Genomic DNA, 25,525 nt, shown 5'->3' with positions numbered 1-25,525 from the left:
ATTACTGGTCATTGCTAATCCCCAAATGTTCATCCTAAGATTATACTATAAAGACCTCACAGTAGCCCTCCACGACGAGGGCCACCATCCCACAACAGGTGAGGCAGAGGCCTGGCCCTGGCTGCTGAGGGTAAATGTGAAAGTGCTTGTGGTGGACCTGCCACTGGCTGCAGGCCCAGCCCTGTCCCGCCTGCCCCTTCTCGCAGGTGGCATGGGGAGTCAGAGAGAATGAGCATGTCCTCTCTATTGACAGCAGGACCCAACCCCAGCCTGGCCACCCCAGGATCCAGAGAAAGAACGAAAGTTTGGAGAATCAGGAAGCCATGCAAAGGGCGCTGTTCTTCAGTTCCCAACTCCCTCCCCCACAGGCGCCCACCAGTCAGTCTTAGGACGAGAAGAGTGTGGGGAAGACAGGAAGGCATACGGAGAGCCTGGAAACAGAAATGCCCACACAGGCATGGCCAATGAGGAAGGGGCATGAAGTGGGCATGAAGAAAGAAAAGGGAGTGGTGGGAGCAGTGAACTAGGGGATGCATGCATCATCTAATGGGCTGCTGGCCCGGCCACTCACCTCAGGCCTGGTATTACCAGATTCGGACTCAAAGGAAGCTGGGAATCGATTTTCGTGCCTAATTTTTTAAAACACTGTGCAATCTAAACCAAACATGTCTATGAGCTCAGTCTAGCCACAGTCTGCAATCCCCATGGAGGGAGTCCTTGCCTAACGCCTCGCGGCCTCAGGCTGCATGGAAAACCACTCACAGGTGCAAGGAAGCTAGTACTTCCCATTGCCAAGGCTCCCACGCCCTCTTGTCTCAAGGACACCACAGTGGCAAATTTAGTAAAGGGCTCATATCCACAGGGAAGCACAGAGCATTCTGCTCTGAACTAATATCACACATTTTTCATCAGGAAAGATAATGAAAAACTACCAATTCCATGACAGAATTCAAATGACAGTGGCCCATCAACTGGGCCATCACATTCAAGTCACCTGTTAACATAGGTCCCACCCTGAAAATGTTAGTCACATTACGCTTTGGCTGTTATCCCTTTAGCAAGCAATATTGGCGAGTTTCAGCAAGCAACTTCAAGGCATTTACTTGGGGGTATGGGAGTGGTCAGTTGATGGAGAAGCAAGCTTTCAAAATGCCCTCCCGCATCTCTTTCCTCCCAGCCCTAGGCTGGCAGGAACAGACCCAGACCTCTACCTCCAGGGTTGGCATAAGTGTCTCGTAGGGCGCATGCCTGCCACACGTTCTATGTTTCTGATCTACAAACTGGAAGTCTTAGATGGATGACACACACCTTCCCGAGCTCACCTCTCTCTTACTTACTGGCGTGAGGTTTGCTCAAGGCCCAGGTACTGGGATTCCCAGGGCGGCTAATCTACAAGGGAATCCCCAAGGGAAGGCTGAGATGATGCTCCCTTTGCTACAACAAACACATCTACTGAAAAGGCTGCATTCTGCCACTGATCCACCAGCCCCAGCAGTGCCTACCCCACAGCGGATACGGTCCGGCTGCACCACCATCAGGTTCCCAGGCGAAGTCTTCAGCGGCAGGTTCTGCTGCTTCAAGTAGGAAGGGACCTTCTCTTCCTCGGTCTCGGTGTCGGTGACTGAGTCACAGCCAGAATCTACAGAACAAAAGGCATCAGTGACTGGGAACACAAGGAAGGAGAACTGATGGGCACGTTCCACCCCATGAAAGCCCCAAACATTACCAAATAGGAAATGGCTCTGAATGTCAAATAAATACAAGCCGAAGGGAGTGACTCAGGAAATCATGAAAGACAACCTACTGGGAAAAAGTCAATTACCCGGTAGGCCACAAGAGTAGACTGTAAGAGGAAGACTGTGGAGAAGAAAGTGAAAAAGTCTGAAACAGGATATTGCCCAAGGCTGGCAAGCCTAGTCTCAACCAATAGGTTTCTGGAAGCTTAAGCTCCAGGCTTCCTGCACTGCTGGCTTTGGTGGCTGCGAGGGAAGGAGGCTCCTTCTCCTCAGGTGGGGTGTCAAGCACGGGCTGTCCACTTAAAGGTCATGTTTTGAACATCAAGTAAAACCCGTGCCGTCCAGGAAGCCATTATTCCTCAGGGTCATGGCTAGCCAATGGACCCACTCTGGAGCAACAGTGAAAAGCAAGCATTCTCAACAAATCCTGGATCAATGTAACTGGGTTCCAGATCGGCACTCCAGCCAACAACTATGCGGTGCACAGGCTCAGAGCAGGTGGAGGGGCGCGGATGTGCGGGGCATGGCACAGAATGAGATGATGCTGAGATGGTGTACGTGGAACGACCAGAGCTCTAAGGCAGGGGTGCTTAACCAGGGTCCATCAATTGATAGGCTGTGTGTAAGATTCTGTGTGTGTGTGTGTGTGTGTGTGCGCACGCGCACGTGCGTGTGTGCGCTTACCTATCCTTCTCTGGAGATAGTCCAAAGCTTTCATCAGATGCCCCAAGAAGGACAAAATGGTTAAGAATGGATAAGAGAAGGAAGGTTCATCCAGTCCACTTCTTGGGCTTGCTCTTTTTCACTCCTAAACCACTTACAGAGCCAGCCAAACATGTCAGGCATTGAGGAGACATGAAGATGAATGAGACATCAATCCTGCCTTCGGAGAACCCACACTCTAAAAGGGCAGGTCCAGTGAGAGGCAGGGGTTCTCTTGGCTGATTCCTGCAGGCTGGCCTCCCAGGGAAGGAGGGGGCCTCCGGCAGAGCTCAGAGCACTCAGTCCTAGTAGAATGCTGGGGGGGGGGTGCACCAGGCCACTGATTTGTCCCCCAGAAAGCTGCACCCACAGGCTTGCTCATTAGACCTCAGGTCATACCAGGGGAGAGGCTGTGTTCCCATGACCATGAAGGCTGAGGTAGGGGAGCTGCGCTAAGCGGGCAAGGCACCATTGTGTCCTACTGCTTTCAGTGTGAGGCACCGACCTCCAGGACCTGCTCAGGCTGGGGAGAAGACCGAGGCTTCCAAGATATGCAGCTTAAAAGCCCCGCAGCCTTGGACAGTGGTCCCATCCTAGAGCCTGACGTCTATGCTGACAGATGCCTCCACACGGCCCCAGATTGTGACAGGCAGGAGGCACACTCCTGCTGTTTTCCCCCTCTCTGGGATTTCCCCATGACTCACTGTTCCACAAGCCCTGGCAGAGGCAGCCAGGTCTCTGACCTTGCTTGCACAACAGGAATCCCAGCAGAATTTAGGGCTAAGAGACAAGGCCAAGGACGCTGGGAGTTCCAAGGAGGGTTGATACTGGTTTTCACTAGGCATCAGAGCCATCAATCTGCTATAGCCCTTCTTTCCTTTCCAATCCTACTGACTCCTTTATCAGTGCTAATTATCCCCCTCAAAAGCTAACTGCAGTAGCCTCCCTGCCTCCCCGCTTTCCAGCCATGTTAACGGAGGCTGCCATTTTCTCCGTGGGATCTGCCCTTCCTTGCTGCCTTCTTTCCTTGAAGGGTGACTCCTACAACAGCCAGGACCCGTTCCCATGGACAGAGCTGTACACGCCACCCAAGCAACAAATACCAAACCAAGGGAGTCTGTTCAGGAAAGAGCCAAAAAGATTAGTGATAATTGATATTCTTCTTCTGAATAATTAATATCACATCAAGCTTTAATATTTTATTATTAGATGCCTGGACCATCCCATTTTTTCCATTTCTGAGGTTCTTCCTGGATAAGAAAATAACCTCATTGACTTAAAACACCCAATCAGTTACCTAAAACTGCAAGAAGTTCCCCGGAATTCCTCCAGAATTGTTTAGACACTACCCTGAGCAGCCCAGTGCTAGGCACCAACTCTTGCCAATTCCCTATTCTAAGTTATTCTACAGTATAAGCTCCTTGGGACAGACCCATTGTACAGTCTTTCATTGATTCAAAAAAGAAAAACTCCTCATTTCTCCCAAATTACTGATCTATTATTAGCTAACCAAAGAGTCAAAGCTCTAGTAAATATATTGAGGAAAGAATAGAGAAAATACAAATAAGCCAATGAGAAAGACATGATAATGACAGATATGGAGAAGAATTTTAGAAACTATACTGACATGAAAACTCCATGCTAAGAATTTTTTAAAATTTCAATACGATTTTTATAGAAAAATATTAATTACCAAAATCATCTCAAACCAAGTAGAAAACCTGACAAAATCAATTATCATGGAAAAAAACCTTCCTCAGTTTTCAAATAAAATTCAGAGTTCAAGCCACATACCCTCTTCTTGCATTGAATTTTAAATTATAGTTGCAACAATGTTCTTCTTTATAATACCCAATTTTCCTATTGAGGAAAATTCCATTTGTACAGGTTTTATGCCTCTTACTAAAATTTAAGAAACAACAAAGTTTAGTTCTATTTTGTGTTACATTTATAAAAAATTAAACAGCAATTAAATACAATATATAACCCCCAAATCAAGCTTCATTCTCATAAAAATTTAATATGTGATAAAGAAAGCATTAAAAATCAGTATAGAATAAAGAAAATGGTCAGTGAGAAGAATGACTCAGTAGACGGTGCTGGGAAAATGTAGCTATTTGGGGTGGGGTTAAAGACACAGAGGGACTATTTGGATGCTTCCAAACTCTCATATACCCCCAAATAAAGCTTTGATGGATTATAGACTAAAGTGAAAAATAAAACAGATTTTTAAAAATTAAAAAGATGAGGGGTGCCTGGGTGGCTCAGTCAGTTAGGTGGCTGCCTTTGGCTCAGGTCATGATCCTGGAGTCCTGGGATTGAGCCCCATGGGGTTCCCTGCTCAGTGGGGAGTCTGCTTCTCCCTCTCCCTCTGTTCCTCCCCCTGCTCATGCTCTCCCTCTTGCTCTCTCTCAAATAAGTAAATAAAATCTTTTAAAAAATTAAAAAGGTGAAAATTTTACCATTGGTTTGGGAAAAGATTTGTTCATCTTAAACAACTAAAGAAATACAATCTAGACAAGCAATAGGGTTGGTATGAATTCAAAACTTCTAGTAAACTAAGTTTTAAAAACCTAAAATCTAAATTGTATTGCTTTGGCAGCATTCGTTGTAATCGCCAAGGGTGGAACAACCCAGATGTCCCTCAACTGATGAGTGGAGAGACAAAACACGGTATATTATTCAGTCATAAAAAGGAATAAAATATTAAACACTGAAAACATGACGCTGAGTGAAAGAAGCCAGCTACGAAAGACCACATACTGTGTGATTCTAATATATGCTATTTCCATAGGAGTCAAATCTATAGAGACAAAAAGTAGATTAGCTGCTGCCTAGGGCTGGGGGCTGGGGGGGAGGAGGTTTGGGGGATGACAGCTAAAGGGTACACAGTTTCTTTTTTGAGAGTATGAAAATATCCTAGAATTAAATGTGGTGATAGCAGCACAACTCTGTGAATATTCCAAAAAATCCACTGAATTGTACACTTGAAATCGGTAACTTGTTTGATGGAACGAGCACCGGGTGTTACATGCAGCTGATGGATCACTGAGCTCTACCTCTGAAACTATTAACACACTACATGTTAATTAATAGCATTTAAATAAAATTTTGAAAAAACGGGTAACTTGAAATGTTATGGGAATTGTACCTCAATAAAGTTGTTACCAAAAAATCCAATGGCAAATGACAAACTGATTTAAAATTTGAAATACATATGCCAAGGGGCTAATGTCCTTAACATATGAAGAGATCATAGAAATCTCTTTAAAAACACCCAATAAGTAGATAATTCACAAAGGAAGAAATATAAATTACCTCCCCATCTAAAAAAATAAATAAATAAAACATCATTCATTATCACTAATTACCATGGAAACGCAAATAAAAATAACATATTGCTATTCTACCTTTTCAAATTAGGAAATGTTCGAAGGTGCGGAAAGGCAGATACTCTCATTTGATGCTGAGGGGAAGTATACACTGCTAAGACCTTTCTGGAAAGCATGTGTCCATATACACAGAGAAAGTCTTGAAAATGTTCCTATCCTTTGGCACATAATTCTACCACAAATTTCTCTTAAGTAGGAAAATAAATGTTCAAAATGTAGACAAAGATAATGAACCAAGACGTCTGCTAAATCATTCTTTCCATAAGTGAAAAGTGGAAAACAACTTCACTGTCTGATGAAAGAACATTTAAAAATACTATTTTCGGGACACCTGGGTGGCTCGGTCGGTTAAGCATCTGCCTTCGGCTCAGGTCATGATCCAGGGTCCTGGGGCTGAGTCCCCCATCGGGCTCCTTGCTCTGCAGGGAGCCTGCTTCTCCCTCTGCCTGTCACTCCCCCTGCTTGTGCTCTCTGACAAATAAATAAATAAAATCTTTTTAAAAAATATTATTTTCAAAGAGTTTTAAGTAGACACTTATGACATTATGCTAAGCAACAAAGCAGGATGTAAAACCATATATCTTACAGTGTAGGGTATCAACTATATAAAGAGAAATGCATTTAAAAGGTCAGAACAAAATCTGTGCTTGGCTGATGCATGGCCCTTAGTCCCTGCCTCCCTCTTTTCTTCCTTGCTTCCTACCTTCCAACCTTTCATGTGTTTTCTGAATTTACACAGGGAGAAAGAACTTGGATAATGGGGGTTGGGTAAAGAGAAAGCAGCCACTGAATCTTTTAGCAAATCGTGTCACTAGCTTGGCACAAATGAGATTGACCCTAATAGTGCAGCACTTGGCAGATATTTCCCAGCGTTCAGATGGGCCATATAAACAGTCCCTTCCAGTAGGTCTATTCATTTCGTCACCTGAAATGAATTCACTCCCAGCAGCTAATTCATTTCAGGAAGTCAGGCAGGAGGCCATTCATCCTGAGGCTGATTCTCGAGGGACTAACACCACCACCACTTACCCAGAGCTGCCTCTTCCAGGGCCTGCTACAGACTGGGCCTCCCCCCCCCCACCGCGCCCCACCACTCACTTCAGCAAACCCTAGGTTTCCTTGAAGGAAATTCTAACCCAGACGTAAGCACCACTGAAACCCACCTGACAGAGAGAGACAGCACCAAGCTTGGCCACTTAAGGGTGCAGATCCCCCCACCTTGAAGATAGCGTGCTGTTCTGGGACTCAAATAAGATATGTTTGAGTGAGGGCACCCTGAAAACCTTGAGGATCCCCCCAGCGTAAAGTATTATTAAGACACCAATAGTATCCTCACTGCTTTAAAACTGAACAATAATCTCTCAGCTCTTATGAGGTCCACAGGAACTCTGGAGAAATTCTAGACAAAGACTTTCTTGGCCCATCTGGCTCTCCTCCTCTCATCTATAAAGGACCCGTGTGGCAAATACTCCTTGGATTCAGAGGCAGGAGAAGTCCATCTGTTCAGAGAACTTGCGGTTTCCTCCTCTTAGACGGCAAGAACAGGCAACCCTGTGTGTCTCACCTTTTGCCCTCGCTGCCAGATAATTCAGTGACAGTTTGGGTTCTTAACTCCTGCTACACTCTCATCCAGGGCCTTGGTCTTGCCTATCTGTCCTTTTTTAATACTGTGTTTCATTTTGGAGGCTGCTCCAGATACTCGGGATTTAGGCAAGGTGTGAATCCCTGTTTCTCAAACTGGCATCTGCCGAAAGGCCTCAGATATAGTCCTTAGGGGAATTTGGGCTCGGGGTTTCATTTAGATGAAGTGCCCCTAAAATAAGATGGAAAGACATTTCCAGATTATCAGGATGACCATGTTATAATCGGGTCCTGCCACAGGACTGTGGAGCCTGCGTGTGTGCACGCGTGTGTGAGTGTGTCTGCAGCTGGGTGGTGCTACGCTGGGTGTCAGGGGCCAGGGAGGAAAGAAGAGAGGGGGCAGGCGATATGTAAAGGAGGCGTTTGTGCCACAGGAGCACCAGAAGGTTTCCCTGTACACTACTTCATATAGAGAAACGTGGTAGGAGATCCATGGTCCAAAATAACACAGGGGAGCTGCAGCTAGCCCCCCCATGGATTGAGTGAGCACCACAGCCTCGTGCCACGCTCATGATGCTGCTTCAACGACCCAGCATCATCTGGCAAAACGAACCTAGTCCGTTCGCCTTTTATTTATTTCATACCTAGATTGGTATCTTGCACATGTTTTGCTTTCAGAGTTGGGAAAGAACACCAAACACAAGGAGTTGACTGTATTTAAAAACATCAGAATAATCTGTCAGCACTAAAGGTTCATAATTTTTTTCCTTTATGAGGGAGTGTCTATAGTGCTTGGGTCGACAAACTCTGAACCATGAGTGAAACGCGCATGTGTGCCCCCGGACCGTCACCATGCCCCATGCAGCAGCTTGAGAGCACTGGTGACAGACTCCTCCCTACTACTAATAATAGAAGTTACCCTTTATTGAGTATTGTGGTGACTGCTTGACAGTCTTAATCTCATTTAATACTCACGACAACGCTGGGGATAGGAATCAATATCGTACTCTCATTTTATAGATGGAAACCCTGTGCCCGAAGGACGGAAGGAAGCAAGCAAGCGGGGATTCGCGCCCAGGGGTCCGTGCCCTGCCTGGTCTGTGGCCGGGTCCAGGGCAGGAAGCAGCTGTCACTTGCTATTCCTGGTGTGGGGCTGTGGCTGCAGTGCAGGAGACACCAATGCCCGGTGGTGCTGCCTTGTTCTGAGCCATGACGCCTTGGGTTAGAGGTGCTGCAACCTGCCACCGGGACCAACAGGCACATCCCAAGGATGGTGTTTAAGTCAAGAGACACTGAACACCAGCAGAACCAGCCGGGGTCCTGTGAGCTCGAGGGGCCTCTGACCCAAGGCTGCGTTCTCTTCCTTTCCAATTAAGTTTTCAGACCATTAAGTTTGCTGTCTTTTTCCTGCGCATTGTCTGGCAATCAATCAGGACCACGGCTTTTTGATAGCCTGCAGGAGGGCCAGAGAATGGTGTTTGCTGATCTTGGAGTTTTTTCAGAATACACAAGCTAACTTGTCTTGTAAGGTAATGCTAAGCTCTGAGAAAACTATAAACAAGGATCATTCATTAAAACAACCACATTTGTTGAGCATTTACTATACGCCGGGAAGCAGGCAAAACCCTTAACATAAATGATTCCACTTTATCACTAAGGGATTGATATGATTCTGCCCATTTCACAGATGAGAAAACTGGGGCACAGAAATTTAAGTAAGCTGTCCAAATCACATAGGAGCTTCCTGTATGAAATTTTAACCCCAAATCCATGCTCTCACGCACTCTGGTAGTGTTTTCCACACTGTGAACCATGTAACGTGCTGTATAGGAGATGATTCCAAAACGTACAGCAAATATTCAGTAACACTGAACCACATGGTAGAAAGCAACCACCTTTCAATTCTTTCAACCCCACTTATATCGAGAAGAAGGCTTGGTATGGTGAGAGGATGCCTTGAATATCGCTTTCACATGGCTTTCTTTTTCTCCCTTTGTACAAATGGCAAGAACAAGGCCTTAACCCCACAGACTTCTTTCCGTAAGCATGAGTATCCAGCAGAACTTACTGGCATTTACTAAATACCACTGCTATATAGTACTTAATACCACTTATAAAACTTAATATCACTGTTTGATTTTTATTGTCTCTATTTTCAAAGTTACCTTCTTTTTATATTTAGAGATAACTGGTTTTCCATTATAGTGGCACAGTTTCCTTTTAAAATAAATCTACTTAAATAAAAAACCATGAAATGACTCAAAGAAAATATGGTTGCTAGTACAATGGACATAGACTATGGTGAAGGCTGTGTGACACCATGGGTGTAATTAATGTCACTGAATTGTATGCTTACAATTGGTTAAAATGACAAATATATATGTTGCCACACTTTAAAAAATTGGTTATGTAATATACCAAAAAAAACATTGAATTTTACACTTTAAATGGGTGAATTGCATGGCATATGAATTATATCTCAATGAAACTGCTAAAAAAGGAGAACAAAATAAATAAGTAAATAAAATACATACATACATACGTACATACATAAATCTGTTGAAAAAGATAAACCAAAAACCATGTTGATGATTCTCAAATGACCAAAGTTTGAGGAAAGCTGAATTATGCTATACTGTTGCCATTATGTTAAGCTAAATTTACTAGTGATTTTTAAAATAAGGTAAAGCGAAGGGAGGAAGAGAGGAAGAAGGCCTGTAGCATAAACATGTTGAATTATTTTCTTCAAGTTTAAGATGAAAAGGAAAAAGAAAGTGAACAAAAAAGAAATTAAGGAGACACATTTTAGCAGAGAATGAAGAACTTTGTAACAATCTCGCCCCAAATGGAATGAAACAAAAATGATCCTTGGGGCCGGTCCAACTGGGATCATTGGGAAATGTATATCCGTGAGCTGGAATAAAACAGGAGAAGATCATCAACTGAGTCCAAGATTTCTAGTGCAGCTGATAAAAGAAAAAGTGAAGAAGAGTCAGAGATTTCTTGGAATACAGAAATGAAGAGCCAAGCAACCTTGGTGGCAGGGTCCATGAAGAAAGGGGCCATGTTCCCTCTGCATTTGCATCCTGGGTCAGGGACCCACATTTAACTATCACACAGATGAAGCAGGAATATAGAAAGTTGCCTGATGTCTGGAGAAACTTCCAGTGGCTTTTCCACTCAGGATGAAACTTCTCACGTATTACGATTCTCACCCATCCTACCTAAGCCACCATGATGAAACTGTAAAACAAAGATATCTGAAAGACCAACATAAAACGTTCTGAAGCCCAAGCTTCCGAATCACCTAGCAAGTACCTACTGAATATGTCTGACATGGGACCCCCTGGGGAGTCCCAAGAGTGAGTGCTCTATAGATTGGCCTTAAGACGTTTACAGCTGATGGAGCACCTGGGTGGCCCAGTGGGTTAAGTGTCTGCCTTCGATTCAGGTCATGATCCCAGGGTCCTGGGATCGAGCCCTGCTTCGGGCTCCCTGCTCGGCAGGGAGTCTGCTTCTCCCTCTTCCTCTGCTGCTCCCCACCCCACCCCTGCTCATGCTCTCTCTCTCTTGTCTGTCTCAAATAAATAAAATCTTAAAAAAGAAGAAGCAGCAGCAGCAGCAGCAGCTGAACTGGAAAGAGGAGGCTCCTCGTGGAAAACCTGAGAGAACTACGGAATCCCTTACCAGCAAACACCAGCCTGTGTGGTGAGACCGTAACTGCACCTCAATGAAGTAAGTTTCCAAGTGTTTAAAAAGTGCTGGCACAGGAAAAATAGAACAGAAGTTCAGGAAGTTGAAAAAAACTTCCTGAAGGATGAAGAATGCAAGTTAACTCACACTGAGTCAAATAGCATTTGGATGATGAAAAAGGTACATATCCATCTATTATTATTATTTTTTAAAGATTTTATTTATTTATTTAACAGAGAGAGAGAGACAGCGAGAGAGGGAACACAGGCAGGGGGAGTGGGAGAGGAAGAAGCAGGCTCCCAGCGGAGGAGCCCGATGTGGGGCTCGATCCCAGGACTCCGGGATCACGCCCTGAGCCGAGGGCAGAGGCTTAACGACTGAGCCACCCAGGCGCCCCAGTACATTTCCATTTAAATTCATAAAATAAATCATAACTCATTCCTTTATTCTTTCAACATACATTCATTGCCTATCCACAAATAACAAATATTCAAAGCCTATCCTAAGACCCCTAAGAAATGTGGGGGTGAGAACATTTCTGGCCTCCCTGACAGTAGGGGGACCACACAGGCGAGAAACACAGGAGAGCTTCTCTCAACTTCCAGAGACAAATGAGAACAGAAATAACTTAAAAACAAACAAACAAACAAACAATGAGAGATAAGCAGGAATTTATAAATAAAGCACAGTTTATGGCCACCAGAGGACCAGAGTAGGAAGGACATCCCCAAAGTAATGGCAAGTAAGGCCTTGAAAGGCACAGAGAATGCTGACATGGGGTCAGAATGACTTTCCTGGCAGAGGTGAGGGCATGACTAAAGGCACAAGGCTTGACAGCAAATGATGTGTTTGAGCTACAGGAAGCAACGTGGGGGCACCTTGTATATAGGGTGAGAGGGGAAAGGGCACCCGAGGGTCAGAGAGGACCCTGAATGCCATTCAAGGACTTTAGTTGTGTATCAAAGACCTGTCAGCAAACACTATTCGTGAGAAAAGGAAAGCTTATAAAATATAGACTGAAAATATAGCTTTATTTTTCTAAAAGTGGAAGAACTTTGCTTGTTTTCTGAAATAATTCCAGAGACACAAGCAGAATATGTCAGCTTTTTTGTAAATCTTAGAATCGAGAAGGGGAGTGGCTGACCACCCATCACACCCTCCAAATATATAACAAACAAACTGGAGCAAACAGTGCCTCCAAATATATAAGAACATAAACTAGTGGCTAACGTTACCCAGCCAACATCCTGCTCTATCTGCTTTCATGAGCAAATGAGATGCTATAATTAACCCGATGTCTGAAAGTATACCACAAGCAGGGTTCACAAAATGCTTTAAAAAATGATTCTTAAGTAGACTAAACATTTCTCCCACCATGTATCTTGCTTCTAAGCTATTAGCTTAGAAAATCAGTGTCATGGTTATTATTGTGTCCTTAGAAAGCGCAAAGGGAGACCTCGGGCCTGGCCTTATCCCCAAATTCCAAATGCGTGGATCCAAACGAAGGAGCTTTTGCCCTCCCTGCAAGAACATGTGGGCTCTGGGGTGAAGTGAGACGCTTGCGATGGTGGGACTCAGGTTTTGAGTTTCAATACCACCCCCCTGGCTTCCTGGCAAACATCAAGACTGCTTATTCATTTTAGTCATCACCCATGGGTCTTTCTCCCCCCTTGTTTACCCACCTTGGTTAATGGGTACTGAATTTCCTGTCCGATGAACTCCTTTCACTTAAAAAGCTCCCAACAGGGTGACAAGTATACCCAAGCCGCAAGTCACCAACCCCGGCAAAGTAACACAGTCATCAGTCAGAACGATGGTAGGAGAGTCAGAGGAAAGCCTTACCCACCACATATCTTACTGGCATTAAAGTGGGGGGGTGGGGGGAGAGGGGCGGAAGGATTATTTAGTGGTGTTAGTGTGGTTCATTAAAGTGACATCAATCGTTGTCCTTGTCACCTTCATCACCATCATTATCCTCATGATGCCGAAAAGGTAAGGCAGAGTCCTGCAGGCATATCCCCAACTTAGACTTTAAATAAAGCCATGGCGGCCACTCTGCCTCCCTGGAAACAAGAAGAAAGGACTAGAAAGGGGGAGCAAGAACGAGTCCACTCCTCCCACAAGCCCAGGCTGGCTGCCCGAGGTAGTCAGTGTTGCTGAGTTTCCCAACACTCGCCAGCTCACCTGTCACATCCAACCTGCTTTGCCATCCAGATGTTCTGTGCCAGCTGCAGGTACCCGAGGCTGCCCGGTTTCACTACACATCAGTGGGTCTGCAGCGCTAGGTAGAGGGTTCTGGACTCTACTATACATCAACGCCAGTCTTTTCCAACTCACATGGACCAGGAATCCTTTTTCCTTCCTTCACCAGATAATTCCTCTGGCCCTCCTCCAAGTATCTGAAGTTCAGGACAAGGGAGCTGGGCAGGAGGAGAGGAGACCTCAGGTCTCTCAGATCTCTATCTAACCCCCACCCGGTGGCTCTAAGTGAACTATTCAAAGTGTTAGTTTTGTTTTGCTTTAAAGCAAAAGATGACGGCTCTTCCCTTCCCCTCCCCAACAGCAACCCTACCTGCACTTCAGCTTGAATAAAAATAGCCCCACAGCTGTGGCTGCCATGACAACCAAAGAGACCCTGACAACAGCACTCTTACCCCCCAGCCTTGCTGGGCCTCTCTAGCCCTCTTCCAAGTTCGACCTCCAGAAAACTTTCCTGAGTGCTCGAGCCAACCTGCTCCATTTTCATCCAAGAAGCCAGGGGTTATCTGGAGTTCTCACACTGCTCAGTGCCTCAGAAGGGCTTAATTTGTTCTCACTTCTTCCCTTCAGTGGCCTTAGGCACCTGTGACCAATGTGACTATCTCCCACTTTGCAGATGGCAAACAGAGCGCACGAGGACGTGAACGGACTCGCCCTTGGTCGCCGGCAGTGGGTTTAATGGTAGAACCACATTTAGAACTCAAGGTTCCCATCTCCTAACCAGTTCCCTGGCTGAAGGACTGGCTGATCTCAAGAAAGAGGACCCCAGTGGAGAAATAATTCCTCCAGGTTAGCTGCTTCCTGGATACAGACAGAAGTTCTCTCAACCAGTCTCTGACATCAATCTGGGAAGGGCTGCAGAAGACCACCTCTACCCTGGACCCAGCATCTCTGGGAATGCTCCAAACACTGCTTTCAGGGGCCAAGTTCATCAAGATCCTTAAGAGGCACTGTCCATACCTGTGTTCCAAAAGCGACACTGAGGAGAAGGGTCTCTACCAGGACTCTCAGGGCTGGAGGCCTGCAGGCCCCTGTTTCATTGTTCAGGAAACCCCAGTGTTGCTAACCAAGCAGGAGGTACCACAGCCCCCATGAAGGTTTCCTCTTTCTTCATCTCTTTCCGATACTTATAAATGTGCTTCCTCTCTCTATGTAAATTTCGTTCAAATGGCAGGACACGGGCTTGTAATGAGGCCATTAATAACTACCCTTTAAACAGCCTCTTCTGAGTTTCCTGGTTCAGGAATCAATTCTAATCTAAACAGACATTGACGTCTGGATTTACTGGTGTGAGGACAGACAAATGGGCTTTGTCTGGGGCAGGCCACAAAAATGCCGTTTATTTTCACACAGCCAAGAACTCAGAGGCCAAAGGCAACTCTTCCTTTTTTTTTTTTTTTCCAGATTTTATTTATTTGAGAAAGAGAGGGAAGGAGAGAGCACGAGCGGGGGTGGGAGGGAGGTAGCGGGAGATGCAGACTCCCCGCTGAGCAGGGAGCGGACTCAGGACCAGATCCCAGGACCCCAAGTTCGTGACCTGTGCTGAAGGCAGACGCTTAACCGACTGAGCCCCTCAAGCGCCCCTTGATAATAGAAATGAGCTTACGAAATTGTGAAGAAAACTTTTGTTTTTCCTCTCTACCGCTCTGCCATCACACTTACAAGAAAGGCTGAGATGAGGTTTACTTTTCCCGCTGGGGCTGACCGTTAGCATTCTACCAGTTAGAACTGGAAATCGGACTGGTCAGTTTCACTTTCCGTTTTTAGGAAGCGTAACTTTCCCTCCTCAACCTGAAAGGCTGCATCTGGACTTACAGTAGGGTCAAGGTGAGGCTTCTCCTCAGTGATCGCCTTTAAAAAGATACAGAACAACAAGACGGCACTCCAAATTGCTTAAATAATTACGGGTCAAAATAGAAACTCCTTTAACCCAGGGGCTGCTGGTTGCCTACCACCCTAGCAATTAAAACGTGCACCACTAAAGGCAAAGCTCTGTAGATATTAGATCCTATTTTCTAGCGACATAAATGCACCTGTTGGTGGGGTTCTGGAAGACTGCAGTCAGCAAAACCACAGGGGCCTAGATTCAAGTCCCACCACTACCACTGACTGGGTAATCATGACTTTCCTAAGCTTCAATTTCCTCTCCTTTAAAATGAGAGTATTTATATACCTGCCTGGCCTGCTGCACAGGCTTGCTGGGATTAAGTGACAAACGCAGAAGCCCTTGGAACACTGAAAAGTGCCAAAGTTAAGTATTTGTTGTTTTTGTTATTACTCATTTACCGAATGAGAGTTTGACAAAACGAGTGCCCGTGTAGAAACGGGCAGGCGCGTACCTCTCATCTGTCCAGAGCCAGACCCAGGAAGTGAGTGTTAGACGGCCCAGGATGCTCCTGGTAGCCAAGGAGACAGGAAACAACAGAGATCAGGCTACTCCCAGGCACCGGCAGCAAGCCGTGATTCTCCACAACGAAAGAGGCGTCCTGGGCCCGCCAGATCATCCAGTGAGATGGTTCTCCGTGTGGCAATTGATGCGTCCCCAGCCCTGGAAACACTCAGAACAGGCAGCACGGTCAGGGCCAGGGGAGCAGAGCAGCAAGTGCAAGGGCTCTTCTGCCTGCATCCAGACCCCAACACTGCCACTTCCCTGTGCGTGCCTCAGCTGCCCCGTGTGCAAAGGGACATCATCATACCACCGATCTCCCACAGTAGTTTTAAGTATATGACGAGTTGATTCCTATAAAACACTCGAAGAATACCCGACAGAGAGTAAGCACAGGGGAGTCATTAGCAATTAGTATTGTTGATCTGTCGACCAAATTGTTCTTCCACTAGACTGTGATTCCTTTCAGGGCAGATTCCCTGACATTCGTCTTTTGATCCCAGAGCCTAGAACATAGTGAAAATCAATAAATGCTTCTTACATGAATGGATGAATCGATGAATAAGATAAGACTGATCACCTAAGTAACTACCGGGGAGAAAATACAACAGGGAGGAACAACATTGGGCTTTGTGCCCTGGGGCTTTTAGTGGGCGTCTGGAGAGAAACAGGAAATTGTTTGACCTCCCCAGCGGGCGGCGTAAGCCAGTAGGCTGAGCCAAGCTGCCCTGGAAATTCAACATGGGACACACGCTGTGTTAGTCCAGGTCTTCTGAAAAGCAAACACCAAAATGGAATTAAACATGCAAGGATTACATCAGGGAAAGTACCTGTGGCAGAAAACGGGGAGGAAAGCCAGGGAAACCATCACATGGTCCGAGGCCAGATAAGGAAGAGGGGGGAGGGAGGATGGGTGCGCGCATCCCAGACCACTGAGCGGTCTAAGGGAAGTGCCGCAAGCCTCTCAAGGAGCTCTCAAGCTGAAGGGGGACACCAGACAAGTCCCATGTCTCCCAGGAGCCAGCCTGCTACAGTAGCGGCCAAGGCTGCTTTGGGTTCGGAGTGTAGCCCTGGGGCACCTGGTCAATTCCACTCAGCCGGAGGCCTGCCAGGCGCATTTTCACGGCAGCCACATATACGGTAGTCCTTAACAGCCCTGGATTTCGGGTCCAGACAGTTTAGGTTGACTCCCACCTCTTACTAGCTGGTTACCTTAGGCAAGTTGTGCAATCTCTCAAAGCCTCATTTTCCTTCTTTGCCAAATGGAAATTACAATTCCGACCTCTCAGGATTGTTGCTGTTGTACACACCACGCCTGACACATAGTAAGTGCTTCCTAAGAGGCAGCTGCCATTTCTCTATGTTTATATGAATAATGAAGCACTTCTGTTAGCAATCAGGATGTGAAAACAGCTCCCACGCTTGCATACCTGCGTTTGAGTCTTGCGAGTCTACTGTAGGGACAAAGGACTTAAGCCTTGAACCAGGGTTAGGCGGTATCATGATTTAAACAACCAAACCAGTTTGTCTACAAATGAAAGGTCCCAGGGGACTTCCCTATCTGGCTGTTTCCTGGAGGGGAGGCCAAGGGGGATTGTAGTGTGCCAGAATCCACCTATGGCCACACACACCTCCTCTTCTCTTCCACTTGCTGTGGTTTGTCTGCAGCCTGCCCCCTGCCAGCTATCTGCCTCTTAAGGAAGCCGTCGTCAGCACACCTTCCCCCCCAAGAACAGGATCGTCCCTGAGCTCGGAGAGACAGGACTCTACAGTGCCACAGGCATTCTGAGTACCTGCGGGGGGACGGTTTGCTTGCCTTTGTCTCTGGGGCCTTAACTGTTTTCTTACAACCGTGGCCAGCTTTCTGGTAGCGGTCATTGCCTGGCTACCGCTGGCTCCTGGCCCCTCCATCTGACTGGAGTCACAGGGTGTCCACTTGCTGGGCTGGCTATGACCTCGAGCACTCACAGCCGTGACGGCCCCAGTTCAGCTCCCTGGGTCTCTCCCAGCCTCGCTGCCCTCAGGCTTTGGTGGCCGTACCAACTAAGAACCAACCGGGAAAAGAGCCCCCAGACAAATGGGAAAACATACTCTTACCTCTTCTACCACCACTTCAGAGGCCTTTTTGCCTAGCCCCCATTTCCCAGAAGGTCACCGACAACACACTGGGATTTTTTTTTCTTGGGGGGATTGTCTTTGAAGGAATGACCTTCAGTTTTTCTAACTAAAGAGTCAAAATTAAACTAAAAAAATATTGACTTTGTTTAATAATTAACAGCTTGACAGAGCTGCTCAAACTGTATCTTCCAGAATGATGAATTTCCATTTTACCGGAACTTTTTCAAGAAATTTTAACTTTCTGTGTTGGAGCTGGATTCCAACACAGGCCGCCTTGTTTCAGTCAGAGGTTGGAAAGCCAAGGGCACAAAATAAAGGAACTGGTGGAATCTTCCCGGCCTTTCCATCTGAGGGAAGGGAAGGTCACTCTGTGAAGTGGAAGGAAAGAAAGCCTCCCAGCAGTAAACAGGCTGGCCTCTTGCTCACATGGCCTCCAACATGAACACGGAGCCCAGCTCTGAATGCGGCTTCTTTCTCTCCTCTGGTTCCCTAACCAGACTGGGAAAGCACGAGGGTCAGCTTGACACCAGACATAGCCAATGTCCAGGACAGAGAATTCCCACCACCAGGGAGAAATGCTGGCTGGGCCATCTTGTGCCCGCATTAAACATAAACATATTAACAAGCTTAGTAATTGGCTTCTCCGCATCATCTTTGCCTCCCGCATTGCATTGATTGCCTTTGCATTGATCCCTCTCACCAATTGAAAAATCAATCACATTTGGTTTCCTCGCAAATCGAAATGTTTGAAAAATGATACCCTGAAGTAAAACCTGGGCATTCGCACACTTCGACCCTCAGGTCAACGACCCATTAACCACCCGGCCCCGGTGAGTCACGTTCCCACTCCCAGCTGTCCGCCTCTGTGTTAAGACACAGTGGACAACACAGTTTGATTTCAGGGGCCCTGTCCAACCCTGACACTCTGGGTGACATCTCACCTGCCATGTGATCCTCTGACCTTCTGGGAGCATTTCTCCCCAACAAGCCCAGTCCGGGCAAGGGCAGGACTCGGAGATACACAGCCTAAGAGCACACTTTCTGCTTCAGAATCACAGGCATAAGAGCAAAATACAGTTTCCACCATTATTTTACGTTTAATTACAGAAACCACCGGAAACCTAATCAACATTGGGATCAGAATCCAGAAAAATCTACCCAAGTGATTCACATCTTCTCAGAGGGGAGGCAGGAGTGTTTACAAATGTCCTGCCGGGGTGATAAATTCAAATGGAGAAACCGTGTAGCTTTTAAAGCACAGTCAAGGGACCCCTGGGTGTCTCAGTAGGTTAAGTGTCTGCTTTCAGCTCAGGTCAGATCCTGGGGTCCTGGGATCAAGTCCCACACTCGGTTCCCTGCTCTGCAGGGAGCCTGCTTCTCCCTCTGCCTGCTGCTCCCCCTGCTTGTGTTCTCTCTCTCTTCTCTCTCTGTCATATAAATAAAATCTTTAAAAAAAAAAAAAAAACAAATAAAGCACAGTCAACATTCTATTACAATTTTATGTTTTAAAATAATAAAACTGTTATTTTTATAATATGAACTATGGAAGGTAGACGTCAAAAGGGGTTCCAACAGATAGAAAAATGCTGAAATCCACGCACCCTTGTGTCCACACTCCGCCATGCCACGCAACCCCAGTGCCCCTCCCTCTGGAAGCTCTCAGGCCACCAGACCCTGCTCTTTTTCACTTTTCCTCTCCATACTGTAGGCCCTCTGTATGTTGTGTTTTGCAAATCCAGCAGTCACAATATGGTTTATTTCCCCTTTGGTCAGGGTTCAGCAATCTTCCAAACGTGGGGGTGGCAGACACAGGCCCCCTGTAGGGACAGCGAAGAATGCTCACTCATCTGAAGTGGGCAAGGAGCACCTGGAAGGTTCTCATGCACAAAAACCTCCCCCACCTCCACATTCTACTAATAAAAACTTCATCTGAGTTATCACACTGGGGATAATGCAAATGTCCTGAGGAAAGGTTCAGCTTCACGATCACTCACACCTTAGTGAGAATTATTTTTGAATCTTAGATCACCCACGTTTGAAACACACTGAAGAATTATTTAGATCAAAATTCTACTCAGTAATAGATTTTTTAAAAATCATAGTCAGCCTCTACTTGAATACTTACAATGACAAAGGCTCCATTCTTGTCTACTTCACTAATGGGAATTTCAAATTATCTGGGAAAGCTCATCTTTACCTTCAGCCCAACCCCTGCACAGTCTGTTAAGATGGTTCACTGCAAGTAAAGGAAATCCCAACTCAAAAGCCTTCAACAGGTAAGGACATTAATCTCTCAGAGTAATGCCCCCAGGCAGTCGGGGCAGATTTGAGGGTTGGCTGCCCCGAGAAGAGTTCAGCGACATCATCAAGACCCCAGGTTCTACCCATTCCTCCATCCTATCATCCTGCAGCATGAGCCTCATTCTCAGGTTGGAAGCATGACAGCTGTGGTGTCCACGGGTTCATTTCAGCCACAACAAGGTGCAGAGGAAAAGAGAGAAAGATTCCCCAAGCATGGAATATAAACTCTTCCCCTGACTCTGACTGTTCCGACTGCTATCACGTGCATAAAACCTGTCACGGGGGAATGCCATCCACTCACTGGCTCCACTAATCATCCAGGGCAGAAAGAATGTTGGAAATTCCACCATAACATCCATCCCTCCTGCCTGCCAGCAACTTCCACCTCAAACAAAGTTCTCCGGCAACTCAGAACACAGCTACACCCCCTTCCATGGAACGGCTCATCCAGGGTCCCAAACTCCAGGCTTGTCCTTCGCTGGACATTTTCTAGTTGCCAGTTTCCCCCTAAAAGGGTGGCACCCGGAGTGAAACACCATCCTTGTTGGAATATAGTGAAATCCCAATACTCCAAGACTGGGGAGCTGTAGGACGGTGGCTTAATACTGTGATCGCTTTTAGTGGCAACATCATACTGCTGCTTCCTCATCAGTCAGGAGTCAACGGCAACCAGCAGTTTATTTTCACAAATTATTGCCACGCTGGATTTCTGCCACGCTGCATTAGTTGAACTGCTTTTATGGACCTAAGAGTAGAACTTAGGATCATCCCTACTGAACTAGACCAAGATAATTTTGAAAAATGCTTCTGCCACCCAGTGTAATAACTACCCAGACATCGACACATGTTATCTGTCTATAAATCTATATTAGTTTGTGTTTTGTGCTGGTCTCAGCCTAGCTACAGCAATGCTATCAGCTAGAAAGGCCTGGGGGCACTCACCTGGCCCCAGGAGCTTGCCACAGACCTCTCTCTTTCCAAACCAATGTTACAACTAGATGAATCTTTGTGGTTCTTATTATGATTACAAGATGCCCTTCAGCGATGGCCAGAAGGAAACTTTGAAAAAATAAACGTTTATTACTTACAAGACCTGGAAATTACATAGCACACCTGTGGCCACACAGTGAGGTCATGGGAAGAGAGAGACAGAGAGAGATGGCACAGGCCCGGGGTTCTTCTTTTACTGGGGTTGAAGATGGGGCACTGGAGTTTTGCAGACTTACTCTTTAATGGTGAATTTAAAACCAAAGAATGGTCATTTAAAGCAGGAAGAAAAAAGGCAAGTGGCCCAAACGGTCAGTTAACAAAAATCAACCAAGATCTTTAAAACAAAGGAGCCTCAGCGTGAGGAGGTGGCTTTTTATCTGGTCCTGTGGCCGACAGTGTGTTTATTTCATATGGCTATCTTTGAGGTCGATGCCTCTTTGAAATGGATGCCTGCAATCAAAGCTTAAATCAGGCACTTGAAAAAGTGTCAGAGGGGCGCCTGGGTGGCACGGCGGTTAAGCGTCTGCCTTCGGCTCAGGGCGTGATCCCGGCGTTCTGGGATCAAGCCCCACATCAGGCTCCTCCGCTGTGAGCCTGCTTCTTCCTCTCCCACTCCCCCTGCTTGTGTTCCCTCTCTCGCTGGCTGTCTCTATCTCTGTGGAATAAATAAATAAAATCTTAAAAAAAAAAAAAAAAAAAAAGAAAAAGTGTCAGAGTTTACACTACACTTTGCTAGGACTGCCATAACAAAACACCACAGGCCAAGGGGCTTCAACAACAGAAATCTATTTCCTCCCAGTTTAAGATCAAGGCTAGAAGTTTAGGATCAAGGGGTCGGCAGGTTTGGTTTCTTCTGAGGTCCCTCTCCTTGGCTTGCAGATGGCCACCTTCTCACTGTGTCCTCACTTGGTCTTTACTCTGTGCATGCACATATCTGGGTCCTCATCTCCTCTTCTTATAATGACACCAGGCATATTGGATTAGAGTCCATCCTAATGCCTTTACTGCAACCTTAAACACCTCCTAAAAACCCTATCTCCAAATACGATCATATTCCAAGCTACTAGAAGTTAGGATTTCAACAAATGAATCTGGGGGAGAAATAACTGAACTCCTAATAAATTTGATGTCTGTATACACCTCAAGTTTAGAGAAAAATTGGACAGGAAATCTAAAACCAGAGGCTCTGAAAATCTAGCAGCCACTCCTCAATGACGACCATTAAAGAATAACCATTCCTTCAGTTACCTTCTCATTTTGGAGAGAGGATTTTGACAAGGTTTGAGAGAATGTTGCAGAGAAAGATTGTTCCGGAAATTGGAGCATTTCTACTTGAGCAAAAAAAGAGGGCTCTACAAGGGTGTTTCCACAGTCAGAATGGGTGACTTTGGATATGAAGGGGGCTGCTGAGCAGAAGTATTGTGGAGCAGGTTGAAGGAAAAAGAGCCGGAAGGTTATCAAAAGGCAAATTCAGTTATTTCCCAATTTTACTTAGGACATGCATAGTAGCAACTTCAATCCCTACACTGAAAATTATCCTGAACCTCGTAGCACAGATCATCTACGTCTGTCTTCATTATTTTGGTCGGCAATTAGCCAGGTGGGCAGTGATAACTTGGCATTTTGCCCAGAGACCTAAAGACCGGGTTGCTACAGATGTGCTGAATGGAAAGCAACTGGTTCGCTTTCTCAATCTTATCCTCTTTAAAAAGCATACACACACAATTTTAAATAATAAATAAATATATGGGAGGGTTACTGTTAGAGCAAATACACATAAACGCTAAAGATTTAAGTAGGTAGCACTAAAGATTAAGATTCAGAGAAAAAAATGCTAGTTTGTAACCAGCTTGGTTACTCACAGATCCATAACTGTTCCTTCTTAGATTAAATTGCTTAATTTAAGAGGCAAAAAAGCTTGCTCTCCAGGTGGATTTACAATTCTAATGCCTGAAAGCTTTAGGGTAACATGATGCGATTAACCTCTCTGCTGTTCCCCCACCCCCTTCTTGCTGCTATGTGCAAGTCCTCAGACATTGGAAATTGAGGCTAGAAGGTCTACAAAGGTCCTCAGCCCAGCTCCTCAATCTGGTGTTTCAATCACCTTTCCCACAATCAAATACCTACTTAAAACCAATGAAACGGGCACCTGGGAGCTCAACTTTGCAAGAGCTGCCTCCTCTCCAAGGAAGCTCTCCTCCGGGAAGAAATTGTCAAGGGAGAAGAGAAGCACCATTTTTTTGCTCCATGCTCCAATTTGTACTGCTTCAGTCACTATTATGAGATTAGTCTGTGACAACATGATACCTGGGTGGGGACAGAGCTGTGTGATCCCATCTTTCCCTCCCCCCCTCATTAATGGATGCTTTTTAGCCACTTCACCAACTGACACCAAGCCTCACCTCAGGTCTCCAATCAAAACCTTAGCAGGGTTTTACATAAACTGAAATTTACATTCAATCATCACCATAGCAACCATCACACAGCATTAGATGCAACTTTTCCCGCTCTGATATAATCTTTTTTTTTAAGAGCTGCTTTTCTTTTCAGTTGCAAATCCAAGCTATTCAGAAAATAAACATTAAAAATCTATTTTGAAAAAGTACATTTAAACAGACTGCAATAAGGTTCTAAGAACAGGCATTTGAAATGGTTTCTAGACACGAAGCACCATATGCTTTCTACCTCAACTGATGGTTGCACATTGAAGTCTCAGGGATTCAGCCCTAAGCTGAGAATTGTTAAAATCAAAACAAGGCTTCACTCATGTGGCAACCATTCCTTGAAAGATGTCCCAAGATAACAACCATGAGCTTCGGCAGAAAATTCTGCTAATTTCCAAAGGGATATGTGTATCATGTTTAAATAAAATGTTTGGTTTGACTATTTAATGTACAATTGGCAAATCTGAGATTTTTAAGATTCACATGTTGACTAGAGCAGATACTCAATTGGGAATGTGGTTGAAGGCCATGAGGGAGAATGCAAAGGTACTGGAGAGTAAGCTAGAGATAACAAGGTATGTCCCCACCCAAGAGGCCTACTTTTTATTCTAGAGTACAATGCCACAAGAAGCCCTGAATATTTGCAGATATCAGAAATATATTTCAGATTAAGGAAAAGGTAAGAAAAGAGACCTTTCCGAAATTTTACTAAGACAAAAAAAAAAAAAGTCTACTTATGACACTAGCCCCACTAACAAATTAGTGAGCATCCATCCCACCCGTGCTACCCATCCTATTGTCTTACTACTTAAAGTCCCAGAAAGTAGGCAACTCGGATGTACTGACAATTGAGACAATAAAATTAAGCCCTTTTCCATAAGCCAAATAATTTGACCTTGTTTATTTAAAGCCAAACCATAATGTATGATACTCCAATCATTCATTGACTCATTCATCAAATATTTATTGAGCACTAGATGCCACCATATGCAGAGAGCTGCATCTCATAAAGATGAGGGAGACTTTGTCCAAGACCTCAAGATCTATACTTTTCTAATTCTATTGTATAGCAGACGTTTTAAGCCAAAATGTCAAGGAAATCTTAACACATTTTCTCAAAATGAACATTCAGGTTTGTATCTATATATAGGAGGTGATGCCCATCCCATGCCTGTGCCACTTATTTTAATGACCCCAGTCTAGATACCAGAAACTACACTGATGGCTAATCACTGATTTTTTTTTATTACTAACACCTAGTAGAACTCACCAGAGGACATTCATTTATTTCTGAAAATTCTGTGACTTTTGCTGAACCTAAAAATGATGCAACTTTGACACTTAGGAGATATGGCTGAATTCTACCCCAAATGATAACGAAGTCTCTCCCAAATGAACAGTTGGGTGTGAGAAGGAAGGAAAGGCAGGGCTTAAGCGTCTCAGTCATTCTTTCTCATGCAAGACTAATGGCAGAGCTAGTTAGGCAACTTGAGCAAGAGGGAGATAGGGAGTTAATTTTCAAATAGTCACTAAAATATTTTATAGGCCTAGAAGTGAAAAATACTACATTTTAAGATAAGGTATCTAGGAAAAGTGCTAGAGCAGAAACAGGATACTGGTTTCATCTTAAGTGTCGACTCCAGTGGAATGGGGGTGGATGCCTAGAACCCTGAGTAAGGCCAGTGCTGAGTCCAATCCCAGCTCAGTGAGAAAAATTACCACGATCCATTAGCAAAGTCTAATCTGGGATCAGGCAGTCTGCACGGTACATAGACTATGGGAGGGGGAGCTTAGGCTGTGCTGGAGGGGGAGTGAGGAGATACATGCTACTGAGTTACCTGGGAAAATATAGAGAAATAATAATAATTTAAAAACCCCAATGCATTCAAAGACCAATGAACCTGTGTCAGCAATCTTTAAAAA

The 25,525-nt window shown here is 45.3% G+C and overlaps 1 protein-coding gene across 1 annotated transcript in view; it reads right to left on the bottom strand.

Moving 5' to 3' along the window:
- PIK3AP1 (phosphoinositide-3-kinase adaptor protein 1) overlaps positions 1–25,525 on the bottom strand; it is a 113,350-nt gene that overhangs the window by 57,641 nt on the left and 30,184 nt on the right. Inside the window, exon 3 of the mRNA XM_040624261.1 lies at positions 1,503–1,639. Within this exon, the coding sequence (XP_040480195.1) occupies positions 1,503–1,639 (137 nt within the window). The remainder of the gene's footprint in view (positions 1–1,502; positions 1,640–25,525) is intronic.

The sequence above is a fragment of the Ursus maritimus genome, unplaced genomic scaffold (genome assembly GCF_017311325.1).
Source record: "Ursus maritimus isolate PB19 unplaced genomic scaffold, ASM1731132v1 scaffold_7, whole genome shotgun sequence".
Taxonomy (NCBI): domain Eukaryota; kingdom Metazoa; phylum Chordata; class Mammalia; order Carnivora; family Ursidae; genus Ursus; species Ursus maritimus.
This window is presented reverse-complemented; position numbering and strand designations above follow the sequence as displayed.